The sequence below is a fragment of the Pseudonaja textilis genome, chromosome 5, assembly GCF_049901715.1.
Source record: "Pseudonaja textilis isolate UNSWEBS1 chromosome 5, rPseTex1.2, whole genome shotgun sequence".
Lineage (NCBI taxonomy): Eukaryota > Metazoa > Chordata > Lepidosauria > Squamata > Elapidae > Pseudonaja > Pseudonaja textilis.
This window is the reverse complement of record NC_141994.1, coordinates 74,861,070-74,887,026: the sequence shown is the minus strand read 5'-3', so window position 1 is coordinate 74,887,026 and position 25,957 is coordinate 74,861,070. Positions and strand designations below refer to the sequence as shown.

At 47.7% G+C, this 25,957-nt stretch overlaps 2 protein-coding genes across 4 annotated transcripts; one reads left to right on the top strand and one right to left on the bottom strand.

Moving 5' to 3' along the window:
• The first annotated feature begins 1,046 nt into the window (after positions 1-1,046).
• Positions 1,047-13,102, top strand: LOC113452370 (C-type lectin 1). Of its 2 annotated transcripts, none has more exons than XM_087935438.1 (6): positions 1,047-1,165; positions 3,606-3,679; positions 6,868-6,965; positions 7,785-7,922; positions 10,005-10,119; positions 12,867-13,102. In XM_087935438.1, exons 2-6 carry the CDS (start codon positions 3,622-3,624, stop codon positions 12,950-12,952), a joined length of 495 nt encoding a protein of 164 aa, XP_087791564.1. In that variant the 5' UTR covers positions 1,047-1,165; positions 3,606-3,621; the 3' UTR covers positions 12,953-13,102. The 2 variants fall into 2 exon arrangements, with proteins under 2 accessions (XP_087791564.1, XP_087791565.1); XM_087935439.1 differs by having other exon boundaries at positions 1,128-1,201.
• Positions 13,103-14,967: 1,865 nt separating this feature from the next.
• Positions 14,968-25,952, bottom strand: LOC113452369 (C-type lectin 1). 2 transcript variants are annotated; one of them, XM_087935427.1, is made up of 6 exons: positions 25,854-25,952; positions 24,804-24,885; positions 23,555-23,652; positions 21,694-21,834; positions 18,085-18,199; positions 14,968-15,203 (listed from the first exon to the last, which is right to left on the bottom strand). In XM_087935427.1, exons 2-6 carry the CDS (start codon positions 24,859-24,861, stop codon positions 15,097-15,099), a joined length of 519 nt encoding a protein of 172 aa, XP_087791553.1. In that variant the 5' UTR covers positions 24,862-24,885; positions 25,854-25,952; the 3' UTR covers positions 14,968-15,096. The 2 variants fall into 2 exon arrangements, with proteins under 2 accessions (XP_087791553.1, XP_087791555.1); XM_087935429.1 differs by having other exon boundaries at positions 25,858-25,879.
• Between the last annotated feature and the right edge of the window lie 5 nt (positions 25,953-25,957).

Genomic DNA, 25,957 nt, shown 5'->3' with positions numbered 1-25,957 from the left:
GAATCGTTGAGGCTGCTTAGAGGCTTAGAGGCGCCCTCAGCGTCCCCTGAACAGCGCAAAAAGAGGGGTCAAAGAGACCTTAACACTGAACAGTGGGGAGAAGGATATGACCCAGTAGTGGGATTCAACAGGTCCGCACCACTTGGGCCAAACCGGTTGTTAAATTGCTGGCTGGCCCCTCCCCTCCGGACTCCTTCCAGGAGCCCCCACACGCCCCGTTTTGGCTCCCAGGTAAGTGCAGGGAGGCCTGCAAGGCCCAAAATGGGGCCTTGGGGAGGTTGTGTCACATCCCCCTTCCCCCACGGCCCATTTTTGCTCCGGGGGAGGGGATGCAGGAGGCTGAGTGCTACCTGTCACGCACCCCTGGCCACGCCCACCATGACTCCATCCACCCAGCCGGTCACTAGGGGAGAGAACCGGTTGTTAAATGGTTTGAGTCCCACTCCTGATCGGACACTGCCCACCTCCTGTTTACAACACAGTCCTTGCCCCAATTCCAAGAAGGTCCCACTGCCAGTTGCGTTGGTCAGGTGACCCTGAGGGCCCAGGTAACCTTCCAAGGGGCCTCAGCGACTCTCAGAAATGTCTTTAAGGGAAAACAAAGGACGTCCAGGTGCCTTTTGAAGAAGAAAAAAAACCCCACCTTTGGGACAACCCTTACCTGGACAACTGAGAAGTTCCATAGACATTGGAGGCTGCTGGAAGCTGTTCACTCCTGCAGGTGCCGAGGGAACCTCTCACCCACAATGAGAGGAAAAATCAACCTCTCCACAGAAGGTCCCACATCCAGGGGAGATGGGTGGGTTCCCCTCGTTTGGATGCCTTCAAGGGGTGGGCTGGGGGCTTTCTTTTGGATTGCAGCCCTGAGCAAGGGCTGGGCTGAATGGCCTCACGGACCGTTTCAAATTGCAGGATCCTCTCGGCGACATCCGTCCTGGCAGAAGGTAAATCCTGTCAGATTAAATTTCTTTTGTGTGCATCAGCTGCTTCCTGATGGTTAGACCCCAAAAATCCCTTCTTGAGCCATTTCCCTCTCCCTCTACCCCCCCACCTCCAAAGAAATCCACCCCCCTGCTTTGTCTATAAATGCCTCCATTCCCTTTGCTGGAGGGAAGCCTGGAGTTGCCCCTGAGTAGACTTGCTACCCGTGGAGGCAAAGGGACAGGTCAGTACAGCTCTCCCACCTGTGGGCACCTGACAGGTGAGTCCCCTGCAGCAGATCACTTCTCTCTCCCTCCCTCCCTCTCTCTCTCTTTCTCTCTTCTTCTGTCTCTCCCTCTGTCTCTCTGTCTCTCTCTTTCTCTCTTCTTCTGTCTCTTCCACTGTCTCTCCCTCTGTCTCTCTTTCTCTCCCCCTCTGTCTCTCCCTCTCCCTCTGTCTCTCTGTCTCTCTCTTTCTCTCCCCCTCTGTCTCTCCCTCTGTCTCTGTCTCTCTGTCTCTCTCTTTCTCTCTTCTTCTGTCTCTCTCTTTCTCTCTTCTTCTGTCTCTTCCACTGTCTCTCCCTCTGCCTCTCTCTTTCTCTCTCTCTCTGTCTCTCATTCTGTCTCTCTGTCTCTCTCTTTCTTTCTTCTTCTGTCTCTCCCTCTGTCTCTCTGTCCTTCTGTCTCCCCCTCTGTCTCTCCCTCTGTCTCTGTCTCTCTGTCTCTCTCTTTCTCTCTTCTTCTGTCTCTTCCACTGTCTCTCCCTCTGCCTCTCTCTTTCTCTCTCTCTCTGTCTCTCATTCTGTCTCTCTGTCTCTCTCTTTCTTTCTTCTTCTGTCTCTCCCTCTGTCTCTCTGTCCTTCTGTCTCCCCCACTGTCTCTCCCTCTGTCTGTCTCTCTGTCTCTCTCTTTCTCTCTCCCTCTGTCTCTCTGTCTCTCTCTCTGTCTCTCTCTCTCCCTCTCCCTCTGTCTCTGTCTCTCTGTCTCTCTCTTTCTCTCTTCTTCTGTCTCTCCCTCTGTCTCTCTGTCTCTCTCTTTCTCTCTTCTTCTCTCTCTCCCACTGTCTCTCCCTCTCCCTCTGTCTCTCTGTCTCTCTCTTTCTCTCCATCTTTCAGGGGTCAGCAAGCGATGTCCTGGTTCCAAAAAGGGGATCTGTGGGAAGCTTGGAGCAAGGGATCTCTCGGGGGGGAATCTCTGCAGTAGACAAAGAGAGGGGCACAGGAGATCACAACCTGCTTCTTAGTAAGTTAGAGAAATGTGAGATAGACCGTTTCCTCACCAGATGGGTTTGTCATTGGCTGACAAACATCACTCAACATGTCGCCCTTAATAGAACTGCGTCTCCATGGAGAGACGTAAGCAATGGGGTACCACAAGGCTGCGTCTTAGGCCCAGGACTCTTCAATATCCATCAATGACTTAGATGAGGGGATAGAAGGGGAACTCATCAAGTCTGCAGATTGCACTAAGCTGGCCGGAATAGCCAACGCCCCACAAGACAAGCTCAGGATCCAAAAAGATTTTGACAGACTTGAACAAGGAGCCCTATCCAACAACATGAAGTTTAACGTGGAGAAAAGCGAGCTTTTACATTTAAGTAGGAAAAACCAAATGCCCAGATACAGAATCAGGTGGTCCTTGGCTCAAGAGCAGTAACTGGGGGAAGGATCCCAGAGTCCTAGTGGACAATCCCTTACATATGAACCAGCCGTGTGCTGCAGCTGCCCAAAAAGCCAACGCAATCCTAGGCTGCATTAACAAAGGGATAGAAACAAAATCATGGGAAGTACTAGCGCTGCTTTCGGAGACCTTGGTGAGGCCACACTTGGAATATTGTGTCCAGTTTTGGATATCAAAAAGAGGTCGAGACTTGGAAAGAGGGCAGAGAAGAACAACGGAGGTGATTAGGGCCCTGGAGGCCAAAATACGTGAACAACAGTTGCAGGAACTGGGTATGTGTAGTTTGATGAAAAGAAGGCCTAGGGGAGACAGGATGGCGGCCTTCCGATATCTCAGGGGCTGCCCCAAAAGAAGAGGGAGTCCAGCTATTCTCCAAAACACCAAAAGGCAGGACAAGAAGCAACGGGTGGAAACTCATCAAGGAGAGAAGCAACTCAGAACTAAGGAGAAAATTCCTAATAGTAAGAACAGTCAACTAGCGGAATTGCTTTCCTCTAGTAGCTATGGGTGCTCCGCCACTGGAAACTTTCAGAAAAGGGTTTAGACCACTGTTTAGCAGATCACAGATCATCAGGGTGGGAAGGGACCTTGAAGGTCATCTAGTCCAATCCCCACCCCACCCCGCCCAAGCAGGAGACCCTACACCATTTCTGACAGGTGGGAGTCCAATCTTCATTTGTCTGAAACGGTGGACGGTTTCCTGCTTGAGGAGGGGGCTAGGAGACCACCAAAGTCTCCTCCAACCCTGTAATAACAGGGTTACACTACAGGAGAGCATCGCTCAGGAGTTTTCCATTACACAGCAGGGCAGGATCCACGGGGGTTGCAAGGCTTGCATGAACGAGGAGGGAGAAAGAGGGCCGGTGCAAAGCTAGGAAACCCACTTTGGGGTCCCTGGCTTGGTCCCCAGTTGGAGGCGGGGCCCCTATTCCTTGGAGGGGGGGGTGCTTCCCAATGGCACCATCCTCCCCCTTTAACTTCTCCCCTCTTTGATTCTCTCTGCAGGGAAGGAAGGAAGACCATGGGGCGATTCCTCTTTGCGAGCCTCGGCTTGCTGGTCGTGGCTTTCTCCCTCAGTGGTGAGTTCAAAGCGGGTGTCTCGTTCCTGGAGAAGTCAATTATCTTGTCTCTGACCTTCCTGATTTCACACACACAAACACACACACACACACACACACGCACACACCCTGCTCCCGAATCCTCTCGCTTAAGTTGCTGTTTGGCTTATTGTGTCATTTCAACCCCACTTTGTCTCTCTGATCCCAGACCAGAGGTGGGGATTCAGCCGGTTCTGACCGGTTCTGGAGAACCGGTAGTGAAAATTTTGAGTAGTTGGGAGAACCGGACAATCCCACCTCCGACTGGCCCCGCCAACCCCCATCTCTTCTCTGCCTCCCGTTGAGCTCCAGCTGATCGCCTGGGACTTCTTCTTTGGTTGCCCTGCATAGGGAGAATGGAGCTGGAAAGCAGGTTAGCGGGGTGGGGAAGGAAGGGAGATTTTAGGGCAACCTTCCCCTGCCAAGCCCACCAAACCACGCCACGCCCACCGAGCCACACCCACAGAACCCAATAGTAAAACATAATTGAATCCCACCACCGTCCCAGACTCGGGGCTGTTTGTAGCAATGCGACAACAAAGCGAAAAAATCCAAAGCGATTGAAATGCAGAATTAATTGAAAGTTAATTAATTAATTAAAAAGTTGGCAGAGATGCGTGCATCGATTGTTTGGGTTTTTTTTAAAAAAATAAGCACTCTCCACCTCTTGCTAGCGATCCCCCTGCGCGAGAGCTTAGATCCTTTTTCACAAACCTGAGAGTTGGCAGGGCATCTTGGGAAGGGGCTCCGGAATTATGACGGGCTTTGCCCGTTTGATGCATTTCTAAATAAAAGGAATTATTATGGGAGACGGACTTCGCTGTTTGTTTAAGTGGGTTTCATCACTTGGAAACCTGACAGGGGGGTCAGACCGGGCGTGGGCTGCTGCCGGTTTGGATGGGTTCTAGCCAAGGGTGGGATTCAGAAATTTAAAAAAACGGTTCTGTGGGTGTGGCTTAGTTGGTGGGTGTGGCTTGGTGGTCATGTTATTGGCTGGGTGTGGCCAACTCAACCTCACTCACATCGAGGCACGCCTCTCCTCGCCTGGCCTCTCATGATTGTGAGGATGCTGCAACAGTTGTAAGTCTGAAAAACGGTCATAAGTCACTTTTTTCAGTGCCATGGTGACTTTGAATGGTCCCTCTACACAAGCAAAGTACCAGCAAAGGAGCAGAAAAAAAAACTCCAGAGAAATTCCAGAGACAGGAAGTCTAGTCCTGCCAAGAATGGAATAAGGAGTAACGGAGAGGCAGTTTCTGTAAGCAACACCAGAATGTTTCCTTCCTGCCTTCCTTACAGGATTAGCCCTGTAATTTCTTCTAACAACCGGTTCTCTGAACTGCTTAGAATGTTAACCGCTTCTAGCGAATAGTTGCGAACCTGTAGGATCCCATCCCTGATTCTAGTGAACCAGTAGTTCCAACCATCAGTTGGCCCCATTCACCCACCCCCGCCGTATCCTGTCCTATATTCCTTCTTTCATGCCTCAGCTGTTCTACCTACCAGGGCTGCCCTAGAAAGTAAGTAGCTGAGCTTCAAACGGCTGTTTTTGAACGCTGTGACCCTGTGCAAAGCACACATTAGGCATGCGTTGCAGTCCACCACTGGGTCAGACCCATAAATAATCACCCCTGAAGCCTGTGAACAGCTATGGGACATCCTGGTGGCCAGTGCACTTCCTTAAGCAGAGACTTATATGATCCCTGTAGTGACAGGATTCCGATAGTCGGCTATTTGTCAGGATTCCAGCAGTTACCCCAATTAAATCGAGAGTCTCGGGCCACACTCCCAAAACCTCAAAGGATTTACTGGAAGTCAACATGTCGGCATGACCTGGGTGTAGCCGACTCTGAGATACGTAATTCACTGTCACCCTTGACCCTGCTATTTCCCCCATCCCTCTGAGTGTATCATAATCCATATTCTCCAACAAAACACGTCCATAGTCAAGAGTCATCAATCATGCTCTCCAATTAGATTTTTTCACGGCAGAAGCTTTAGTCATCTAATCTGTCTCCGAATAAAATATGAATGGAAGGTACTTTCGATTCCACACTGCCACTTTCTCTTTGAAATTCCTCCCTGTCTTTCTGTTGGCAACTATAAAACGTGTATAGTACGTTGGAGTTGACATGAGCCTGGTCAATGGCGACTCTACCTTCTTCAGCAGTTACAATTCAGGAGAGTCGTGAAGGTAGCCCCACGTAAGCCCGTTGGAAGAGTTGTGAGGGTTGTGAGACCTGCTCGGGAAGGTCCCCGTTTCACACCCCAAAGCCAAGTGGACCAAAGTTAAACAGGCTTAATCTGGTCCTTGAAGGAACCCTGTTTTCTGGCTTTTTGCCTGGTTCACCGAATGGTAGACCAAACAAAGTGGACAGGTTCACACACACAAGACACGTAGCTTTAAGGAAATTAACTCAGGTTAACCTAGACCAAGTTTTGGACATTCTCCAAATGCAGCTTCCCGTCTGTAACCAGGGGTGGATTATGCAAATATTTTTACTACTGGTTCTGTGGGTGTGGCTACGTGGGCATGGCCACAGGTGACTTAGTGGGTGTGGCTTTTCATTTTTGCATACACACATTCATTTTTTGTCCTGGGTCCCAGGGAATGTCCTGGGAGGCTATTTTTGCTCCGTGGAGGCTTTCTTTGAGGCCCAGGAGGCAAAAATGGAGCATGGGAGGGGGGCGCAGCACACACACACACACCCATGCACCCCCTTTTGCCTCCTGGGCCTCAGGGATGCCTCCTGGGTGAAGCAATAAGACAGTGAGGGGGATCCCAGCACAGCTGATCACCAGAACAGCTGATCATCGGGAGGAAAAGCAAAAAGAAATACCGGTTTGGCCAAACTGGTAGCTATTTTTTTAACTACCAGTTCGGCTGAACGGTAACATATTTTACTACCGGTTCGCCTGAACCAGGCCAAACCGGTAGAATACCACCATTGTCTGTAACACAAGTCAATTTCAATTTATTGCCATCAAAGATGTTTGTAACTCAGCAGGTTAAGGATGTTCTGCAGACCCAGCTGTCTCCCTCCTCCTCCTCCTCCTCCTCCTCCTCCTCCTCCTCCCCTCCTCCTCCCTCCTCCCTCCTCCTCCTCCTCCTCCTCCTCCTCCTTTTCTCCTGGTCATCTTCTCATTGGACTTTCTCTCTTCCCACCCAGGAATTGGAGCCAATCGCTATTGTCCCTTTGATTGGTTCTCCTACAATATGTCTTGCTACAAGCTCTTCTACCCTCCGATGTCCTGGGACCAAGCACAGGTTAGATGTGCCCCGTGCCTTTGAATATGAATTGAATATGAGAGATTGTTTGAGATGGGCCATCAAGGGAGACCTGGAGGTCAACTAGACTGTGTGCATGAAAAGGTAGCACACATCACCATTTTAGGACAGCCTGAAATGCAAGTATGAAACGTGGACTTTATACTGGTGTAGACTTTTGTCAGTGAACAGTGTGACTATATGTGAGACAACAAGGAGCAAATACAGTTAAACAGAGGTTTGCATTTAAATAGTGGTTTTTATCTACAAAAAACATATACATACTCGTACTTTAATCAGATCTCAAAAACAACCAGCAATTGCAGCATGGAAGCACACACAGGATGGTGGGGAGAGATACACCCCAACAGGGCCTCTTTTTATTACACAGGCTCTTAAAGGGATATCAGCCCCAAAAACCTTGCTGACTCCTTCCCAGCATTACATCCTCTCAGCAGCTGGTCAGCTTTCAAATCATTCCCTTGACAAGTTTCATGGCCAGTTGATCTTCTGGGTTGAGTGACTATCTTTTAGACCACAGATTTCCTGATGTTTTCCTGGCAACTCAGGCTGGTATTTTCGGGCCTCTTGACCACCTGGCCTCTGAAGGGATGGGGGAACTTGAGATTTGAATACATGAATTTAAGCCAGGAACTTTTCAAGAGCTGCAGACTCCATCAAGGACATCTGCAGAGGGCAGGGATGTCAAGACAGCAGCCGGGACCATGCTCTTTCCTCACAGGCACAAATACACGCAGGTAGAAACGATGTTCCTTCTTTGCTGAACAAGTGTCCTTCTCTGTTGTTGTTTTCTCCCAGAGGTTCTGTGTGGAACAGCAGGAAAACTCCCAACTCGCCTCCATCAACGACGTGGCAGAGTCGGTGAAGTTGTCCAACTACATCTCCCAAAGATTGACATTCCTTGATGTTTGGATGGGACTGAGGCTTTCGAAGAGAGTAGGTCCTTGCTGATCTTTTATCGATGCTTTTTGTTATCACTTCTAAGGGGCTGTTGGAAGGGGCCTAGGGAATCTCCTGGCCAAAAATTTGACGAAGAATCGTGTGGCAGAATAACCCATAGCCCTGTGGTTTTTTCTGGCAGTCTCTCACACAGGGACTCATTGACTTTGACCCCATTTCTCACTCTGAGGTCAAACCAGTATCAGCTGAGCTGGTGACTTCATGGACACTTCCTTTTTCTGGGGCGTTTCCAAAATGCAGGGCCCCCAAAACTGATCCTTTATCATTAACAGAGTGGATGGGAGGAATTCCCTCCAGAAGATAATGAGAGGGGCTCTTACATTCTAAAAAAATATGTGCTCATATTTAAACATTGTAGGAAAGGAGGTGAAAATGATATGGCCGTGCACATACATAGGTAATAAATAATGTAAGCACGGACACTTGTTCAGTCATATCCAACTCTAGGGGACAGTGTTCATCTCTGTTTTTGTGATGGCCCAAAGGGGCGTGGCACAAAGGCAACACAGTGAAATAAGTAGGAGTCCCTTTATTAGCTCCAACTTTGCCCCCAATGTCCTGGTTACCTTCTGGATGGAGAAAATTCTCCCAGGAACAGCCTTTTGGCTGCGGAGAATCAAGTCCAAAACATGGTCAACAAAAACTGTAACTATAAGTCCAATCAAGGCAAGATGAGATAATTAGTCCTACAGGGCAGGAGAAGGAATTCCAGATGTGACGGCATGACAATAACTTAACACGGTTGGGAGGATGCCAGGAACACAGATAACCAAAGTCAACACAAGATAAACTCACATTTGTTCCCAGCAGCTGCCGCACCCAGCATGCATTTCTTTTAACTCTCTTCCCAGCTGTGGCTAATGAAGGGAATTGTTGAGATATTCCCCGTTAGGAGAATGAGCGCACTCAGGGAAACATAGTGAGAGTGGTGATGAATAACACACAACCAGCACACAGATACACTGAATAGTAAAATGTAAGTTTTACTTCCAGTAAATGGGTAAACAAAGTCTAACAAACAGTCCATATCATACATGGTTAAAGCAGTTAGTATTCAAAACAATCAGTCCAGGGATAATCCAAAAATGAAGTCCTTTTCTTTACCTCAAGACTTCAAGATTGCCTCAATTAGCACATTAGCACATTCCTTTATGCTTGTTCCTACTCCAGCAAAAACTGGTTTTACTCATACTGATGGTCACGTATCAAGACTTCACCAAGTATAACATTACCTAGTTGTTCAGATCAACTGAAATTGACCGGATAGGTGGAAAAAGAAGAGAGAGAGAGACAGAGAGACACAGAGAGAGACAGAGAGATAGAGAGAGACAGAAAGACAGAGACAGAGAGATAGAGACAGAGACAGAGACACAGGGGTGGGATTCAAATTTTTAATAACCAGTTCTGTGGGCGTGGCTTAGGTGGTGGGCGTGGCTTGGTGGTCATGTGACTGGGTGAACATGGCTTGGTGGTCATGTGATTGGCTGGGCGTGGCCAACTCAATATAACTCACATCGAGACACGCCTCTCCTCGCCTGGCCTCTCATGACTGTGGGGATGCTGCAACAGTCGTAAGTGTGAAAAAGGGTCATAAGTCACTTTTCTCAGTGCCATTGTAACTTTGAATGGTCACTCCACACAAGCAAAGTACCAGCAAAGGAGGGGGAAAAAAACTCCACAGAAGTTCCTGAGACAGGAAGTCTAGTCCTGCTAAGAATGTAATCAGGGTTAACGGAATGGCTGTTTCTGTAAGCGACACCAGAATGTTTCCTTCCTGCCTTCCTTACAGGATTAGCCCTGTAATTTCTTCCAACAACCAGTTCTCTGAACTGCTTAGAATGTTAACAACCAGTTCTAGTGAACTAGTTGACACAGAGAGAGACAGAGAGACACAGAGAGATCATCTATTGGTTTATAAAGATTAAGAGAGTTGGAAGGGACCTCTGATTCTCTGAGTTTGCCCCTTGAAATGCGCCAACATTTCTCTCTCTGTCCCTGGGCCCTACATAGCCAGAGCCCCTTCCCCAGTTGGTTAACATGGTTTCCCTTTCATTACAGAAAGGCATCTGGGAGTGGAGTGATGGCTCCAACCTCACTCACACATCCTGGAAAGAAGGTGAACCCAACAACCTTTTCAACAAGGAATTCTGTGCTGTGCTGTCAGCCGGAACACGTAAGTCAACATGTTGGGGGGGCAACTGAGGGTGACCTTCCAACAATAAGGACACCATCTGATCCCGTCTTGCAACGTTCACCCCTTGGCCACTGGTGGCCTTGGTTGAATCTCTGAGCTTTCACAGTCCTACCCTCTGTACAGACCAGGGAACACAAAAACACCCGTAGGAGAAATAAAATTGAAAGCATCATTCCTTCAAAAATCGGGACTGTAAGTAGAAATTGTTGCAGGAAATATCACCCCATAATTCAGGGGGGTGTCAAACTCAAGGCCCTCTGGCTGGCCTGGAAATAGCAAAGGACCGGCCTGCGATGCCACTGCCTAGCTAAAATGTGGCACGAATGGGAGGGCAGGGTGCAGGCCCCATTTTCTCTGCCAGGGTGTTACAGGAGGCAGCCCAGGCCCCAAAATGCTCCCTTCCTCCCCCCCTGCCCCATTTTGGCTGCCAGAGTGCTGCAGGAAAATAGTTGGGAAAGAAAAAAAGTTGGGAACAGAGAAGAAAAAGAATTGGTCAGGAAAGCAATTTTTTCCAAAAAAAAAGGAGGTGGCCAAAGAGAACAGAGTTTAAATATAAGGTGCAGGGAGACACACAACCAACAGAAGAAATATGGATGGCATAGAAATGAGAAAAGCAGTTTAAATAAATGAACTGTGGCTTAATCCAGGGGTTGCTAACCTTTTGGACCTCAAACTCATAATTTCAAATCCCGCAGACCACTAATATGGATTTTGACTGATGGCGGCTTGCTGACGTTGGTGGGAAAGTCGGTCCCATAATCCAGAGCTGCAGTAGTCACAGGACTGGCTCTTTGGTCACTCCAGACCAGCTGCTCCTCTACCCGGGTGCACCGGCCTGCCAGGGGCTGGAGGAGCTGCTCCGAGATGACCAAAGGGCCGGTCTTGTGACTCCTGCAGCTCTGGATTATGGGACCGACTCTCCCGCCAATGTCAGCAAGCCACCCCGGGGCAGATTTCCCTCCCCCGCCATTGGTCTTACCTTCCAGTTCCAGCTCGCATGGCTTTACTCAAGGTTTGCACTCGGTCGAGGGGTGGGGGGGTCAATGGATGGGCCGGCCATGCGGGCGGTGCAGCCTTGTGTTCCCACGCAGCCTGGATTAATTGCTTTGTGGGGGGGGGGGACATTTCTCTGTGGACCACCAAAATTTTCCCATGGATCACCAGTGGTCCCCGGCCCACCAATGGGTGACCACTGGACTGGATAACAAATTCCCGTTGCAAGGAAGTCGTTCTTCCAGGGTCAATGTCTTAAGGCCGTGAAATTGGGCACGTGGTATAATTCTTCGCACTGGCAGGTTCAAGAGATTTCTGAACTGGGAAATTAGTTAATAAACTAATTTTGTTTCACTGACCCTCGTTGAGAGGGCTGGAAGAGTTGGTGGCAGAGAGGACAACAGACGTCAACTCGTAAAGCATTCCTGGTTTGCTCTCCAAGTTGCCATAAGAAGGAGGGAGGGAGACCTGATGGAGGAGTTTGGTTATGACCAGAAGCACATTCCACGCATAACTTTCCCCAGATTGTGTCCCAGGTTACCAGAGCCAGCCGGAGAGGCGTGTTTTCTACAGCCGGGGAGAGTAGTCACATAGGACAAAAAAGAAGCTTTGCTACCCTCCTGTGGCTGAAAGCTTGATAGGCAAGACCTGATAGCCACGACCTCATTTCTCTCTCTCCCTCTCCTTCCCTCCCTCCCTCTCTCTCTTTCTCTCTCTCTCTCTGTCTATTATCTATCCCTTTCTCTCTCTATCATCTATTTCAGAAGTCTCCAAACTTGGCAACTTTTAAGACTTGTGGATTTTAACTGGCTGAGGAATTCTGGGAGTTGAAGTCCATAAGTCTTAAAGTTGCCAAGTTTGGGTACCCCTGCTCTATTCTCTCTCTCTCTCTCCCTCCCTCCCTCTCTCTCCCTCCCTCCTTCCTCATCTCTATTTAGCTATCTAGCTAGCTACTAGCTCACTAACTAGATACGTATCCTATATGTCTCTGTCTCTCTCTCTCTCTCTCAATCAATCTATCTATTTCTATCTATCTGTCTGTCTACCTACCTATCATTAAATTATCTGCCACTCATTTCACTATCCAGCTGTGTTACAATAACCTACTGAGCCCAAAGCCCATCATAAGCCGGTGAGGTTCTCCTCCTGCAAAGGAGGGTTCCAGTTTTCCAACTAACCAACTCCAAACCAACAGACTCCGAGACAGGCATTTTCTCGAAGTTCCATTTTATTAGAGTAGCCGTATCGGCGCATCTGGGAGGACTGGAATCTCTCCGATTCGAGTTTTCCCTTCGCAGTTGAAAATTCAAAGACCCACCCGCTGCACCATCCATCCATCCCACGGTCCAAGCACCCGCCGTCCCAACTGGAGACATCGCCCCAACCCATTCCTTTCCCAGGGGCAGGATGCAAGGGGTGGGATTTCACCGGTATAGCAACCGGTTCGGTGATCGTGTGCTTCCTCGTCGCAGCGAACTGGTTTGGAGCAAGCTGAACCCTGGAACAAGCGGTTCGCTCAAACCAGTCCAAACCGGTAGAATTCCACCCCTGGCAGGATGGCTCATCCTTGACTTAGAAGAAGAACGTTGTTAGGTCTAAACTTCCACCTCTCCGTAATTCCCACTAAAATGTGGCCGCGTGGAAGTTCCAAAGCTGACGGAGGGAGGTGCCACTGAAATGCTCCTCTGGGACTCTGAGGAGTTCAGTGCAAAACTTTCTCTTTTGCTACCCAGGGTATCTCCAATGGAACGATAAGAAGTGCACACACCTGCATCCATTTGTCTGCAAGTTCCAGCCCCGGAGTGAGGCAGGAGGCTAATGGAGATTGGAGAAGCAGCGAGGCCTGCCTGCCTGATCGCTGAAATCTCTGCTCCGCACCCCTTTTGCGGAACAGATGCTTTGTGTAGCTTGGACCTGATTTTGCTCATTCCGATGGGCGAGAAGTTTGAATAAATTCTCTCTAGCATAACTGGTGTCCTTTATTTTCAAACTCAGAGGTCTGTAGCTCAAGATCCCCGAGACTTCTGCACAGCAAGGGTCGGTATTAACAAACAACAGATAATCAGAGTTGGAAAGGATCTTGTAGGTCATCTAGGCATGGCTTGGTGCCACTTTCACCAACACAACTTCATGGCCATGCCCACTTCTGAGGCCCGGTTCTGAGCGGGACCCCAGATCTAACTGACCAGTGGTGGCCCTGCTATAAATCTTTGTAAGCTTCGCCCATAGTTTCTGGATTTAATTGGCAGGGGAGAACTTTTGCTAGGGCCACCTTCCTGAGGTGCCCCTCCTGAAGGCCAATTAAAGTCCACGGAGTCAATAGAGACGACCCAGATGCCATTTCTTCACAATTTTGGCAGCGGTGGGCTCCAAAATTTTTAGCAAGGGGTTCTCTGCCTGGTTGCTAGGTGGGTGTGACCATGGTGGGCGTGGCCTAGTTGGCCTCCTGCACCATGGCAGGAGAGGGGACGTTTTCACCCTCCCCGGGCTCCGGAGGCTTTCCTTGAGCCTCCGGGAGGGCAAAAATGGCCTCCTCAGGGTCCGGAGGCTCTCTGGAAGCTGGAAATGGGCCCATTTCTGCCCTTCCCAAATGTCCGGGAGGCCCGCTTTTCACACTCCCCGAGCCTCCGCGCATGCCCTGAATCCCAAACGGGCCACGTGGGGACACCTGGAAGGGGCGGGGTAGGGTGGGCGGGGCCAGCCAGGGGTGGGATTTGGAGGTTCTCTGAACTGCACAGAATCTCAGCCAGGGGCTTTCCCAAAACTCTGCCAGCCCCCAGCAGCCCCACCCCTGAATCTCGGGGCTCATAAGATAAGGAATCTTATCTTAACGAAGTGAAAGATCAAGTTCAAATCAGAGATCTTTCTGCTAGGTATGTGAGAACCGACACGGGATAAGAAATACCGACACCTAATGCTACATATTATAACCGCTGCAAGAATTTCTCTCGCTCAAAACTGGAAACTGACCACGACTGACCCTCAGATCTAGCAGGAATTAATAAGATACATCAATGTGTAGAAATGATCAGACCGTGTTATTGAAAAACAGTAAAGAAGAAGAAGAAGATTTTATGATATGGAATACATGGTATAAATGGTTAAGGAAAAGGAGTAAAGATGTTTGTGAAAGTGACTAAAGACATTTTAAAGATGAATATGATATACGATTTATATGTATATATTAAAGTAATGTAGATAAATAAGTATTGTAATCTAACAGTAGTGTAGTAATCAAGGAATGAGTAAACTAGTTATAGATATACTGATGGTAAATGAATCTAATCGTTATTTTAAAAAAAATCTATACACTGCTATGATATCACTGTGAGAATGATATCACAGTGTGATATCACAGTATGATATCACAATGTGAGAACTTGTTTCTCCTTTTTAAATTTTTTAAATTTTGAATAAATAAATTTATTTTTTTTTTTTAAAAAAAGAGGAACCCCCAAATCTCTTAGAGCAGGCATCCAAGTGGTAGTTGGAAAACTCAACAACCGGCGCTTCGTGGACCCAGCCTATCATCCTCACCCCGTGTCATTTTTAGCAGGATGCTGCCTTCATGTCCAGAGTGGGGACCAGTGGGGCCAGTCAGGTCTTTTTTGGGTGGGGTTGGACAGGAAAGGAGGTGCTAAGGCCCAGCAGATTCCAAAATCCTTTGGTTCAAATGAGGAGGACATCAATAAAGCATCTTGGCATCAAGGGATGGTCCTACTTAAGAGTCATCCTTCCCCCGCTTAAATCTCAGCCTCGCCATGAAGAAGACTTGGGGGGTTCTGAGCTTTGGACCTCAACTGTCTCCTGGGTCTCCAAAATAAACAAGGCCAGTCATGCTTAATCAGAATTTATTTGACCTTCTGGCCATACGAGGAGGAGCAAAGTCAGATCCAAGCGAGAGAAAGCATCCACGAAGCGACAGGGTGCAGAGAAGAGGTTTCAACAGGAAGTAGGATTTCATTACTTCCCGTTTGTAACATCGGCGGTGTTCCTCTCGGTCCTTGGCTGGAACTTGCAGACAAAATTATGCCTGGACCCACAGTCCTGATCATTCCACCCGACATAACCTGGGGCAGCAAAAGAGAAATTTGGATCACCTGAGAGTCCCAGATCTTTTCTACGGCTCCTCCCTCAGTGGAAGGAGGACGTGAAGATAACACAAGTGGAGAACCACATGTGTTAAAACAGGCTGGTGGGGTGGGGTTTCCGCAGGTGATTGTGACCTGGGTGCCATCATGTTTCTTTTGTCCATTTTTAAATTCAATTTATTTTTTTAAAAAAAATTTGTATCTTGGGTTTATTCATTTTACAAAGAATTCAACGCAATGAACGAATCCAACAGACTGTCAGCCTCGGAAGCCATTTTTTGTACTTGGAAGCTTCCAGGCTGCCATATCTAGTGCCTGGGAATTTGGGCGGAGGGATTTCATAGTGAGGTAGAAGTTTAGACGCAACCACCTTCTCTCCCGCGGAGTCAAGGACTCCTTCAAACCGCTAGGTGTTGCCCTGTGCCTGGAAGGGAGTGACGGGAGGGAGGTCTCCAGTTGGGGCGGAGATTTGATTGGGCCGTGGGGTGGACTGGTGTGTGCAGAGGACGGATCCTTTGGGGGAGGGAAAACCCGGAACTCTCAGATTTGGGTTTTCCCAGGTGTGCCCATAGGTAAAGGTAAAGATTCTCCTCGCACATACATGCTAGTCATTTCTGGCTCTAGGGGGCAGCGCTCATCTCCGTTACAAGGCTGAAGAGCCAGCACTGTCCAAAAATGCCTTCATGGTCATGTGGCCAGCAGGGCTAAATGCCTCCAAAGGCTCACAGAACGCTCTTCCCTTCCCACCAAAGGGGTCCCTATTTTTCTACTTGCGTTTTTTACATGTTTTCAAACTGCTAGGCTGGCAGAATAGAATAGAATAGAATAGAATAGAATAGAATAGAAGAGAAGAGAAGAGAAGAGAAGAGAAGAGAAGAGAAGAGAAGAGAAGAGAAGAGAAGAGAAGAGAAGAGAAGAGAAAGAGAAGAGAAGAGAAGAGAAGAGAAGAGAAGAGAAGAGAAGAGAAGAGAAGATAGAACAGAAGGAATAGAATAGAATAGAATAGAATAGAATAGAATAGAATAGAATAGAATAGAATAGAATAGAATAGAATAGAATTGGTGGTGGTCTTCAAATAATTTAACAACCAGTTCTCTGCGCAGTTGGTAGAAAATTAAGTACAACAGTAATGAAAAAATACCTTCTAGTAACAGACAATTGCATGTGGAACATTATTTTCATATCTGAGCACTGAATAGAATAGAATAGAATAGAATAGAATAGAATAGAATAGAATAGAATAGAATACTTAATTGGCCAAGTGTGATTAGACACACAAGGAATTTGTCTTGATGCAAATGCTCTCAGGGACATAAAATAAAAGATACATTCATCAAGAGTCAAGAATCATCAGGTATAACACTTAACGATAAGAATTATAAGAAGAAGAAGAAGAAGAAGAAGAAGAAGCTGGAACAAGTAATGGGAGCTCACTCTGTTACGTGGTGCTAGGGATTCGAATCGCCGAACTGCCGGCCTTTCTGAGTGACAAGCTCAGCGTCTGAGCCGCTGAGCCACCACCTCCCTCTAATGTGCCAAGATGACAATTCTAATAAAATGGAACGTTGAGGAATTGATTGTCCTGGAGTTTATTGGTTTGGAGTTGGTTAGCGGGAACGCTGGCACATCCCTTCCTCCTCCGTCTTTTCACCACAACATCAACCCTGTGAGGTGGGTTGGGCACAGGGAGAGGCCTGGCCCGAAGTCACCCAGTCAGCTTGGGTGCCTAAGATGGGACTAGAACTCACCGTCTTCCGGTTTCTAGCCTGAAGTCTTAGGCAGTGGACCAAACTAGCCTCCAGGCTGTTCAGGCATGTGTTACTCTCTCTCTTCCACACACACACACACACACACACACACACACACACACACACACAATGTGGCTGAGATTCATCTCACTGCAATGGGGTGTTGCAAGATGGCTATATATTTGAGCAAGTGAAAGAAGAAGAAAGAGACAGATCTCCTGTGACAACGGTGGCCTTTCGGAACAAGGATGAGATGGAGCTGGTTGGCTTAATTAGGAGCTGATAGTCCTGTGAAAATTTTCATATAACGCTCCAGTTCCATTTTTTTTTTAATGGTGTGTCCCCATGGACGCTTTGAGTTCCCTCATCCGTACAGATTGTGTGACTGTGGTGGCTCAGAGCTCTGAGAGCTCAACAAAAGTCATCGGTGCCCAAGGGACCAGGGGGGGTCAAGAAGGGTCCCCTTTTGGGTCCTCATTGTGTTGTGGTTCTCCAGCAGCAGGTGCAGACAGCTAAGGTCTCGGAGAGCGAGGACTCAGGTGAAGGACCTGCGTGTGACGCAGGGATGGGGCCAGAACCATCAGGGAGTGGAGCGCTGCCTTCGGAGGTCGTGGAGGCTGGCAGCAGTGAGGAAGACGCCCCCGAGGAGCCTGTGCACAGTGTGCGTAGGGCTGCTAGAAGGAAAGAGCAGCTGCAGCAGCACGGGTGACTCGGGAGTAAGGCTGGAAGATGGTGGCCCCTCTCATAAGGGATAAAAACCCACCTTCGAGGTTGGCTTCTTTGCAGGAAGCAAAGTTCTTTCTGCTCAGAGTCTTCATCGAAGCTCTGCTTGCTCCAGTTTGTTTTTGAAACTTCTGGCTTGGGATATTATTTATCTGCAATTAGTTCTTGGCAGCCTTTCACAACCTTAAAAGGGCTCGCTCTTATCCGGGACAATTAGTTTGAAATGACTCTGGGCTGTGAACGCACAGAATTCACAGCGCCGCATTATGAAGGTTTACTTTTAAACACAGCTTGTGTTGGTTTGATTTTAGCAAGGCTTGGGTCAGAACACATCGTGGGAGGGGCACCCTCCTCGACTTAACATAATGTGCAACACCACATTGACTTACGTGACCAGGCTGACAGCACAACACAATACTCGTTGTTTGCATGGTTGTTGGGCTCTCCTGACATCCAGGACCTGTAGATCACTCTGGAGCCATCACTCCACTGCCAGGCGCGTCTCTGCAATGACAGGGAAGCCGCGTTAGTCCCAACCGAGGAGAAGGTTCTGTTGTGGCCAGAAGATAATATTTCTATTCCCAAAATCGCCAGGAGCCAAATGCAATTCTGGGCTACGTTGTCTCCTGCATAGAGCCCAGCCTTTTTCAGGAATTCAAAATGCAACAGAGAAGAAGTCGGAAACCTGCCAGTAACAGGAAGGAGCAACTTCTGCATAAATTTATTTATTTATTTAAAAAGGCAGGGAGAGGGGTTAACGTCAGTGAGTCCTTGAGTGGGAGACCACCAGCAAAACCCCAGGGCTGTTGGGAATTGGGACACTTAGGAAGGGAAAAGCATCCTAGAGTTAGTTAGTTAGTTAGTTAGTTAGTTAGTCAGTTAGATTTTCGTAACTCTTCTCATGCATCCATGAAAATCCCCTAAATTTTCTCATCTTAATTCTCATCAGATTTCTTGTTTTTCACTTAAAAGATTACACAAGAGATCATTAATAATCCGATAATGACATGAATCTCAAACCAAGGAGATAATATTTTGCAATTCTGCAGAACTTTAGCAGAATAGCAAGTTAATAACAAGTTATATAAATGTACTGATCTCTAGAAGGTCAGATTAAGAACAAGTATGGAACCTGTCTGGTTCTTTATATTCTTAGGTGTATAAGGTAAATTTTCACCTATAACAGTTAGTTAATTAGTTAGTTAGTTAGTTAGTTAGTTAGTTTTTCGTAACTCCTCTCATGCATCCATGAAAATCCCCTAAATTTTCTCATCTTCATTCTCATCAGATTTCTTGTTTTTCACTTAAAAGATTACACAAGAGATCATTAATAATCCGATAATGACATGCCAAGGAGATAATATTTTGCAATTCTGCAGAACTTTAGCAGAATAGCAAGTTAATAACAAGTTATATAAATGTACTGATCTCTAGAAGGTCAGATTAAGAACAAACATGGAACCTGTCTGGTTCTTTATATTCTTAGGTGTATAAGGTAAATCTTCACATATAACAGTTAGTTAATTAGTTAGTTAGTTAGTTAGTTAGTTAGTTAGTTAGTTAGTCAGTCAGTTAGTTAGATTTTCGTAACTCCTCCCATGCACCCATGAAAATCCCCTAAATTTTCTCATCTTCATTCTCATCAGATTTCTTGTTTTTCACTTAAAAGATTACACAAGAGATCATTAATAATCCGATAATGACATGAATCTCAAACCAAACCAAGAAGATAATATTTTGCAATTCTACAGAACTTTAGCAGAATAGCAAGTTAATAACAAGTTATATAAATGTACTGATCTCTAGAAGGTCAGATTAAGAACAAACATGGAACCTGTCTGGTTCTTTATATTCTTAGGTGTATAAGGTAAATTTTCACCTATAACAGTTACTTAATTAGTTAGTTAGTTGTTAGTTAGTTAGTTAGTTAGTTAGTTAGTTAGTTAGTTAGTTAGCTAAGGTGGTAGAGCCAGACTTCTCCTCTGTTGGTGTCAGAAATTGATATTTCTATTCCCAAAGTCACCAGGAGCCGAGCTCAACTCCAGGGAAACTCCCCTTCTTCATATAAGATCAAGCATTTTTCAAGAACCGAAAATGCAACAGAGCAGAAGATGGAAACCTGCTGGCCACAGGAAGGAGGAATTTCTGCATAAAATTATGGGGGGAGAGGAAAGAACAGCCCTCCCAAGCCAGTCTCTGCAGTCCCTGACTCGACGGCCCACCAGAGTTTCAATCAGGTTTAGAGGCCACCCAAGGGCCCCTCAAGAGGAAAAGGAGGCCCTGGTGCTGAGATTGGGGCAGGGGAGGGCTGGTGGGGGTTCGCAGGGGGCTCGGGAGAGACCCTAGCAAATATTCTGTGCAGTTGAGAGATCCTCCAAATCCCACTCCTGCCTGGCCCCTCCCACCTCTCCCCTCCCCTCCCCTCCCCGGAGTCCCCACGTGGTCCGTTTTGGAGGCAGGTAAGTGCAGGCCGTGCATGGAGTCTCAGGGGGGGCACATCTCCAGCCTCGGGAGCCCGGGGAGGGCAACACCCCCCCGCCCACCGTGGTGCAGGAGACTGACTAGGCCACGCCCACCCAGCAACCGGGCAGTGAACCAGTTGCTTAATATTTTTATTATTATTATTATTATAAAAATTTTATTTGGGTTTTCACAAAACATAATACAAGTAAAATTTCCTTTTTTGAGAAGAGCATGGTCCCGGGCTGTCACTTCTCCATACAGACACAAATTCAATTTCATATTCATCTTTGTGTTCTATTCCATATCATTACTATTTTAACATTTTCTCAATACTTTTTCCCTTCCCTTAGTTTTCTCAATCTTACTTGTAATTATCTCATTCCTTCCTAAATTCAATTATATATACATATATTCATATACATACATACACACACACACACACACACACATATATATATTCTTAAGTTTTTATATTTACTTACATGTATGGCATTCAGCTTTGTTCGGTATTTTCCACGTCATAGTAGTTGTGCTTTTAAAGTTGTAGCAACATTTCGGCAGAATCTCATTTGCCATACAGAAGCCTGATGATGGCAGATGAGATTCTGCTGAAATGTCGCTACAACTTTAAAAGCACAACTACTATGACGTGGGAAAATGCCCGAGCAAAGCCGAATGCCATACATGTAAGTACCCGTGAAAACTTAAGAAAACATATATATATATATATACATATACATATATATATTTCTAAGTTTCAATACCTTTCTAGTCATCATATTTATACTTTGGTCTGTCCTATTTCAATTTCGTATTTCGTTTTCTCATTAAACAGTTGCTTAAAATTTTTGAAGCCCACCCCTGGATGGGGGCCAGGGCAGGATCCATCCCTCTGGGGCTTTCAAGACACCAAACAGTTCTTCAACGGGGCAGGAAGGATTAGGTAGGGGAAAGAGAGAGAGAGAGAGAGAGAGAGAGAGAGAGACTGGATGGGAGTAAAAGTTTTCTGTCAACTCACAAAATATTTCTATGGTCTTTTTAGAGTTGCCAACAGAAAGGGAGGGGGGAGCAATGCGGCAGCTTGGAAATCGAAAGTGCATTCCATAAATGTTTTCAAAGATAGTAACTAGAGGACTGAAATTTCTGCCGTGCGAAATTCTAACCGGAGAGAATGATTGATGACTCTGGGCTATGGATGTGTCCCATTGGAGGATATGAATCATGATACACCCAGGAGATGGGAGAGGAACCAGGGTCAAGGGTGACAATGAATGTTGTTGTGTCTCAGAGTCGGCTACACCCAAGCAGTGCCAGATGTGTTTACTCCGAATAAATCTTTAAGGTTTTGAAAATCCGGCTAGAGACTCATGATTTAAATGGGGTCAACTACCGGAGCCCTGACATTTTCTATTTTCCACGGTGTTGTACAAGGCGAGAACATTCAACAGAGGGCTCCCTATCTCCCTTGGGAGGATTTGTCAATAAAACCCATCAAGATAAATCGATAAAGACGAACGTGGGAACGGAGGACTTACTTTCTCTGGATCGTTCAACCCGATCCAGACACTGGACCCGGGGCTGGCCCTGTGGTAGGCCAGCCCGACTAGGAAGGCTGCCTCTGGCTTGCTATGGATGGAGGCGAGGTGGCAGTCTGTCTCTTGCTGCAGGCAGAATCTCTGGCAGGGAGAAACAGGTGAGAAAGAGGCTTGTTTAGCCGAGAAGCAGGTATGCATGGTTGTTTCTATGAGAGAAGAAGAGCCGGGATTTGATTGCGTGCTCCTGGCCACCATCCTCATTTTGTTGCAGAGGTGAGATTCAGCCAGTTCTGACCGGTTCTGCAGAACTGGTAGTGGAAACGTTGAGTCGTTCGGAGAACCGGCCAATCCCATCTCTGACTGGCCCCGCCAACCCCATATCTATTCTCCGCCTCCCATTGAGTCCCAGCTGATCAGCTGGGTCTCCTTTGGTTGCCCTGCACAGGAGAACGGAGCTGGAAAGCAGGTTAGTGGGGTGGGGAGGGAAGAGGGATTTTGCAGTATCCTTCCCCTGCCATGCCCACCAAGCCACGCCCACCAGGCCACACCCACAGCTGATCGGCTGGATCTCCTTGGGTTGCCCTGCCCAGGAGAATGGAGCTGGAAAGCAGGTTAGTGGGGTGGGGAGGGAAGAGGGATTTTGTAGTATCCTTCCCTTGCCACGCCCACCAAGCCATGCCTACAGAATGCCACGCCCACCAGGCCACGCCCACAGCCAATCGGCTGGGTCTCCTTTGGTCGCCCTGCACAGGAGAACGGAGCTGGAAAGCAGGTCAGTGGGGTGGGGAAGGAATGGGGATTTTGCAGTATATCTTTCTCCTGCCATGCCCACCAAGCCACGCCTACCAAGCCACACCCACCAAGCCACACCCATAGAATGCCACACTCAAGCCACGCCCACAGTTGATTGCCTGGGTCTCCTTGGGTTGCCCTGCACAGGAGAACAGAGCTGGAAAGCAGGCTAGTGGGGTGGGGAGGGAAGAGGGATTTTGCAGTATATCCTTCCCCTGCCATGCCCACCAAGCCACGGCCACAGAACGCCACGCCCACCAGGCCATGCCCACAGCCAATTGGCTGTGTCTCCTTTGGTTGCCCTGCACAGGAGAACGGAGCTGAAAAGCAGGTTAGTGGGATGGGGAGGGAAGGGGGATTTTGCAGTATATCCTTCCCCTGCCACGCCCACCAAACCCTGCCACACCCACCAAGCCACGCCCACAGAACCAGTAAGTAAAAAACAATTGAATCCCACCACTGCCTCGCAGGGTTGTTGTTATGGGGAAAAATGAAGGGCAGAGGACGATTCTGTGTGTGGCGGCCACCTTATTTGTTAAAAAAAAAACCAGACTAAAAACAAATCTAAAAAACCACATTAAGAAAAGTGGGGATTTATGGCAGGCGTGGAAGAAAGCAAACCGTCCTTTGTAATCGGCCCCGTATGCTACCCATAAACAATAAGCACTTAGATTTGTATACCGCTTTACAGTGCTTTTACAGCCCTCTCTAAGCAGTTTACAGGGTTCGCATGTTGCCCGCCCCCAGCAATTTTGGGTCCTCCTGCCACCCTCCTATCTTATGCCCAGAGGCAGGGGAGGAATTGTCAGCTCTGGGCAGCAAGGTTGACCCTGGTCCCGTTTCCTGCTGGCTCAAAGGCTGGAGAAGGGACGTTCAAACGGACTCCGAGGAAAAGTCCTCAAAATATCCGGATTTCAAGCTACCGGAAGAAGGTTCGTCTTTGCCATGGATGCAGACATCCCAGCCTGGTGGCCTCTACCAGCTTAGCCAGAGGGGTCTTTGAGGGTCTTCGGGGCTCTGCCTAGACTTCTCCCCTACCAGGGCTAAGAGATTCGCAAACATTTCTGACCTCTGCATTGTTCCAGGTCACGGATCTGTTGTAGACCATGTAGCAAAACTCATTATAGGAGGCCCAACCGCGAGGACAATGGTGATCAGCTCCAGTGTCTATGTAGGAGAAGAGAGAGAGAGAAAGAAAGAGAGAGAGAGAGAGAGAGAGAGAGAGAGCGCAATGAGAAGATGGCCAGGAGAAGAGGAGGAAGAGGAGACGGCTGGAGCTGCAGAACATGCTTCGCCTGCTAAGTTGCAAACATCTTTGATGACGATAAATTGCAGCTGACCTTTTGTGATATTTGCAGATTGTCCAAACCTTGGTTAGAGTCGGCGGGGAGGTGAGCGGCTACCAGTTCGCCCTGGTTCGAGTGAACCGGTAGCTAATTTTAATCAGTTTTAATGACCAGTTTGGTAAACCAGTAAATCCCACCTCTGGCTGGCTCTACCCCTCCCGGGGGTCCCCACACAGCCAGTTTTGGATGCCAGGTGAATACAGGGCCTGGGAGGATGCAAAAAACGGGCCTCCTAAAAGTTTGGAAAAGCCAGAAACGAGCCCATTTCCAGCTTCCAGAGACCCTACGGAGCCCGTGGAGGGCAGAAAAGCCTCGGCCCCGCCCCGCCGTGGTGCAGGAGGCCACCTAGTCCACGCCCACCATGGCCACGCCCACCCAGCAACTGGGCAGAGAACCCATTGCTGAAATTTTTGAAGTCCACCCCTGGTTGGTCCTGGTGAATTCCCTGGAAGCTTCATATCTTGTGTGACTCTTTCCACCCGGGTTGATTTATCATTCAGTGAATGGTGCAAAGGAACCTCCAAGAGACAGATTAACCTTTTCATGCCTCAAGTCCCAGCTGACCCACGTTGGCCTAGTGGTTAGGGCACCTGGCTAGAAAGTGGTAGACCAGGAGTTCTAGTCCTGCCTTAAGCACGAAAGCCGGTGGTGGTGGTTTTGGACCCTTCCCCCCTCTCTGTGTGTATGCCCAGCCCACCTCAGAGGGTTGTTGCTGTGGGGGAAACTGGAGGAGGAAGGTATGTTGAATATGTTCGCCGCCTTGAGTTCTTCATAAAAATAATAATAAAGGTGGGATAAAAAAAAATAAGTAAAAAGTGTGACGCTTCCCAAGCCAGTCAGATGTGGCAACAATAGACAGCCATTTCTCCCGAATGTTACGGGCTTTCCTGCCTGATCAGGGGCTGGACTAGAAGATCTTTACGGTCCCTTCCAACTCTGTGATTCTGTCACGGTCTCCCTGCTGAAACTCACCCCTTAAGGAGAGGGCCACGACCAGCAAGCTGAAGCTCACAACGATGAATTGCGCCATGGTCTTCCTTCCTTCCTTCCTTCCCTGCAGAGAAGAACAAAGAGGGAAGAAGTGGGAGAGCGACTAGGCTGGTGGTAAGGGGAGTGAAATGAAAGTATCCCCACAGATGAGAAGGAAATAAAAATAATATTAGAATGTGCTGAACTGGACAGGCTAAAACAACGGAACTGAAAGGTAAAGAGGAAGCAGAATGCTACTTCACATGGGATACATTGCATAAATGGCTAAATAAACAGGTGCAGAGATTAGTATTCAATAATGAAAGAAGATCAAGAAAATATAAATACAGATATGTAATGAAATATGTAAGAATACACAATGTAAGCAATGCCGCTATTGGATTGTACATAAATACAGTTTAAAATGCATCGAATGATAAATGTAACAGCGTACTGTGGCGCGCATACGAAAATAATAGTTATAAGTACGATGTACAACACCATGTAATCAAAAGAGACTATGGGACTACGAGAATAATAGTTATAACTAGGATGTATGCTATAATGTAAAAAAAAAAGGACTGGATATAACCAGTAGACTGACGTGGTAAAATTGGAAATATGATGAATAATAACGAAAAATGCATAATAAAAAAAAAAATATTAAAGGAAGGGCGACCCAACGTCCCGGGTTGGATGTTGCATCCCACTTCCTTTAAAAAATTTTGTTTCACATTTTTACATGTGCCCAGCTGGACCTAATTTCTCCCTCCTTGGGTCATCCAGCAGCCTTGGCGGGTCACGGTGGATCCTGCATTGCTCTGTAAAGGGCAGGAGGGGCCTCCCTGGAAATCTCTTTCTCCTGTACGTCTCTTTCTCTTCCCCAGAGATCTCTCTAGATCCTTTGCTTCCTGCCTCCCCCAGATCTCCTGCTGCACCTGGGCATCCTGCACAGCCCCTGCAAGAATTCCCTTCTGTTGGAGAAAGAGACGCAGAGCGACCTGATGTAGGGGGGCCTCACCTGTCAGGTGCCCCCAGGTGGGAGAGTCGCACTCACCTGTCCCTTTGCCTCCCCAGGTAGCAAGTCTGCTCAGGGAATGGAGGCATTTATAGGCAAGGGAAGGCCGGGGTGGGAGGTGAGTGGATTTCTTGGGGGA

What these genes read in the sequence shown, in the direction of transcription:
- LOC113452369 (XM_087935427.1), bottom strand. Translation starts at nt 24,861, where the DNA reads ATGGCGCAATTCATCGTTGTGAGCTTCAGCTTGCTGGTCGTGGCCCTC. An exon ending in CGTGGCCCTCTCCTTAAGGG is followed by an intron (nt 23,653 to 24,803) that starts GTGAGTTTCAGC and finishes TCTCCTACATAG; the next exon opens with ACACTGGAGCTGATCACCAT. An exon ending in GGTTGAACGATCCAGAGAAA is followed by an intron (nt 18,200 to 21,693) that starts GTAAGTCCTCCG and finishes CTGTCATTGCAG; the next exon opens with AGACGCGCCTGGCAGTGGAG.
- LOC113452370 (XM_087935438.1), top strand. Translation starts at nt 3,622, where the DNA reads ATGGGGCGATTCCTCTTTGCGAGCCTCGGCTTGCTGGTCGTGGCTTTC. An exon ending in GACTGAGGCTTTCGAAGAGA is followed by an intron (nt 7,923 to 10,004) that starts GTAGGTCCTTGC and finishes CTTTCATTACAG; the next exon opens with AAAGGCATCTGGGAGTGGAG. An exon ending in TGTGCTGTCAGCCGGAACAC is followed by an intron (nt 10,120 to 12,866) that starts GTAAGTCAACAT and finishes TTTGCTACCCAG; the next exon opens with GGTATCTCCAATGGAACGAT.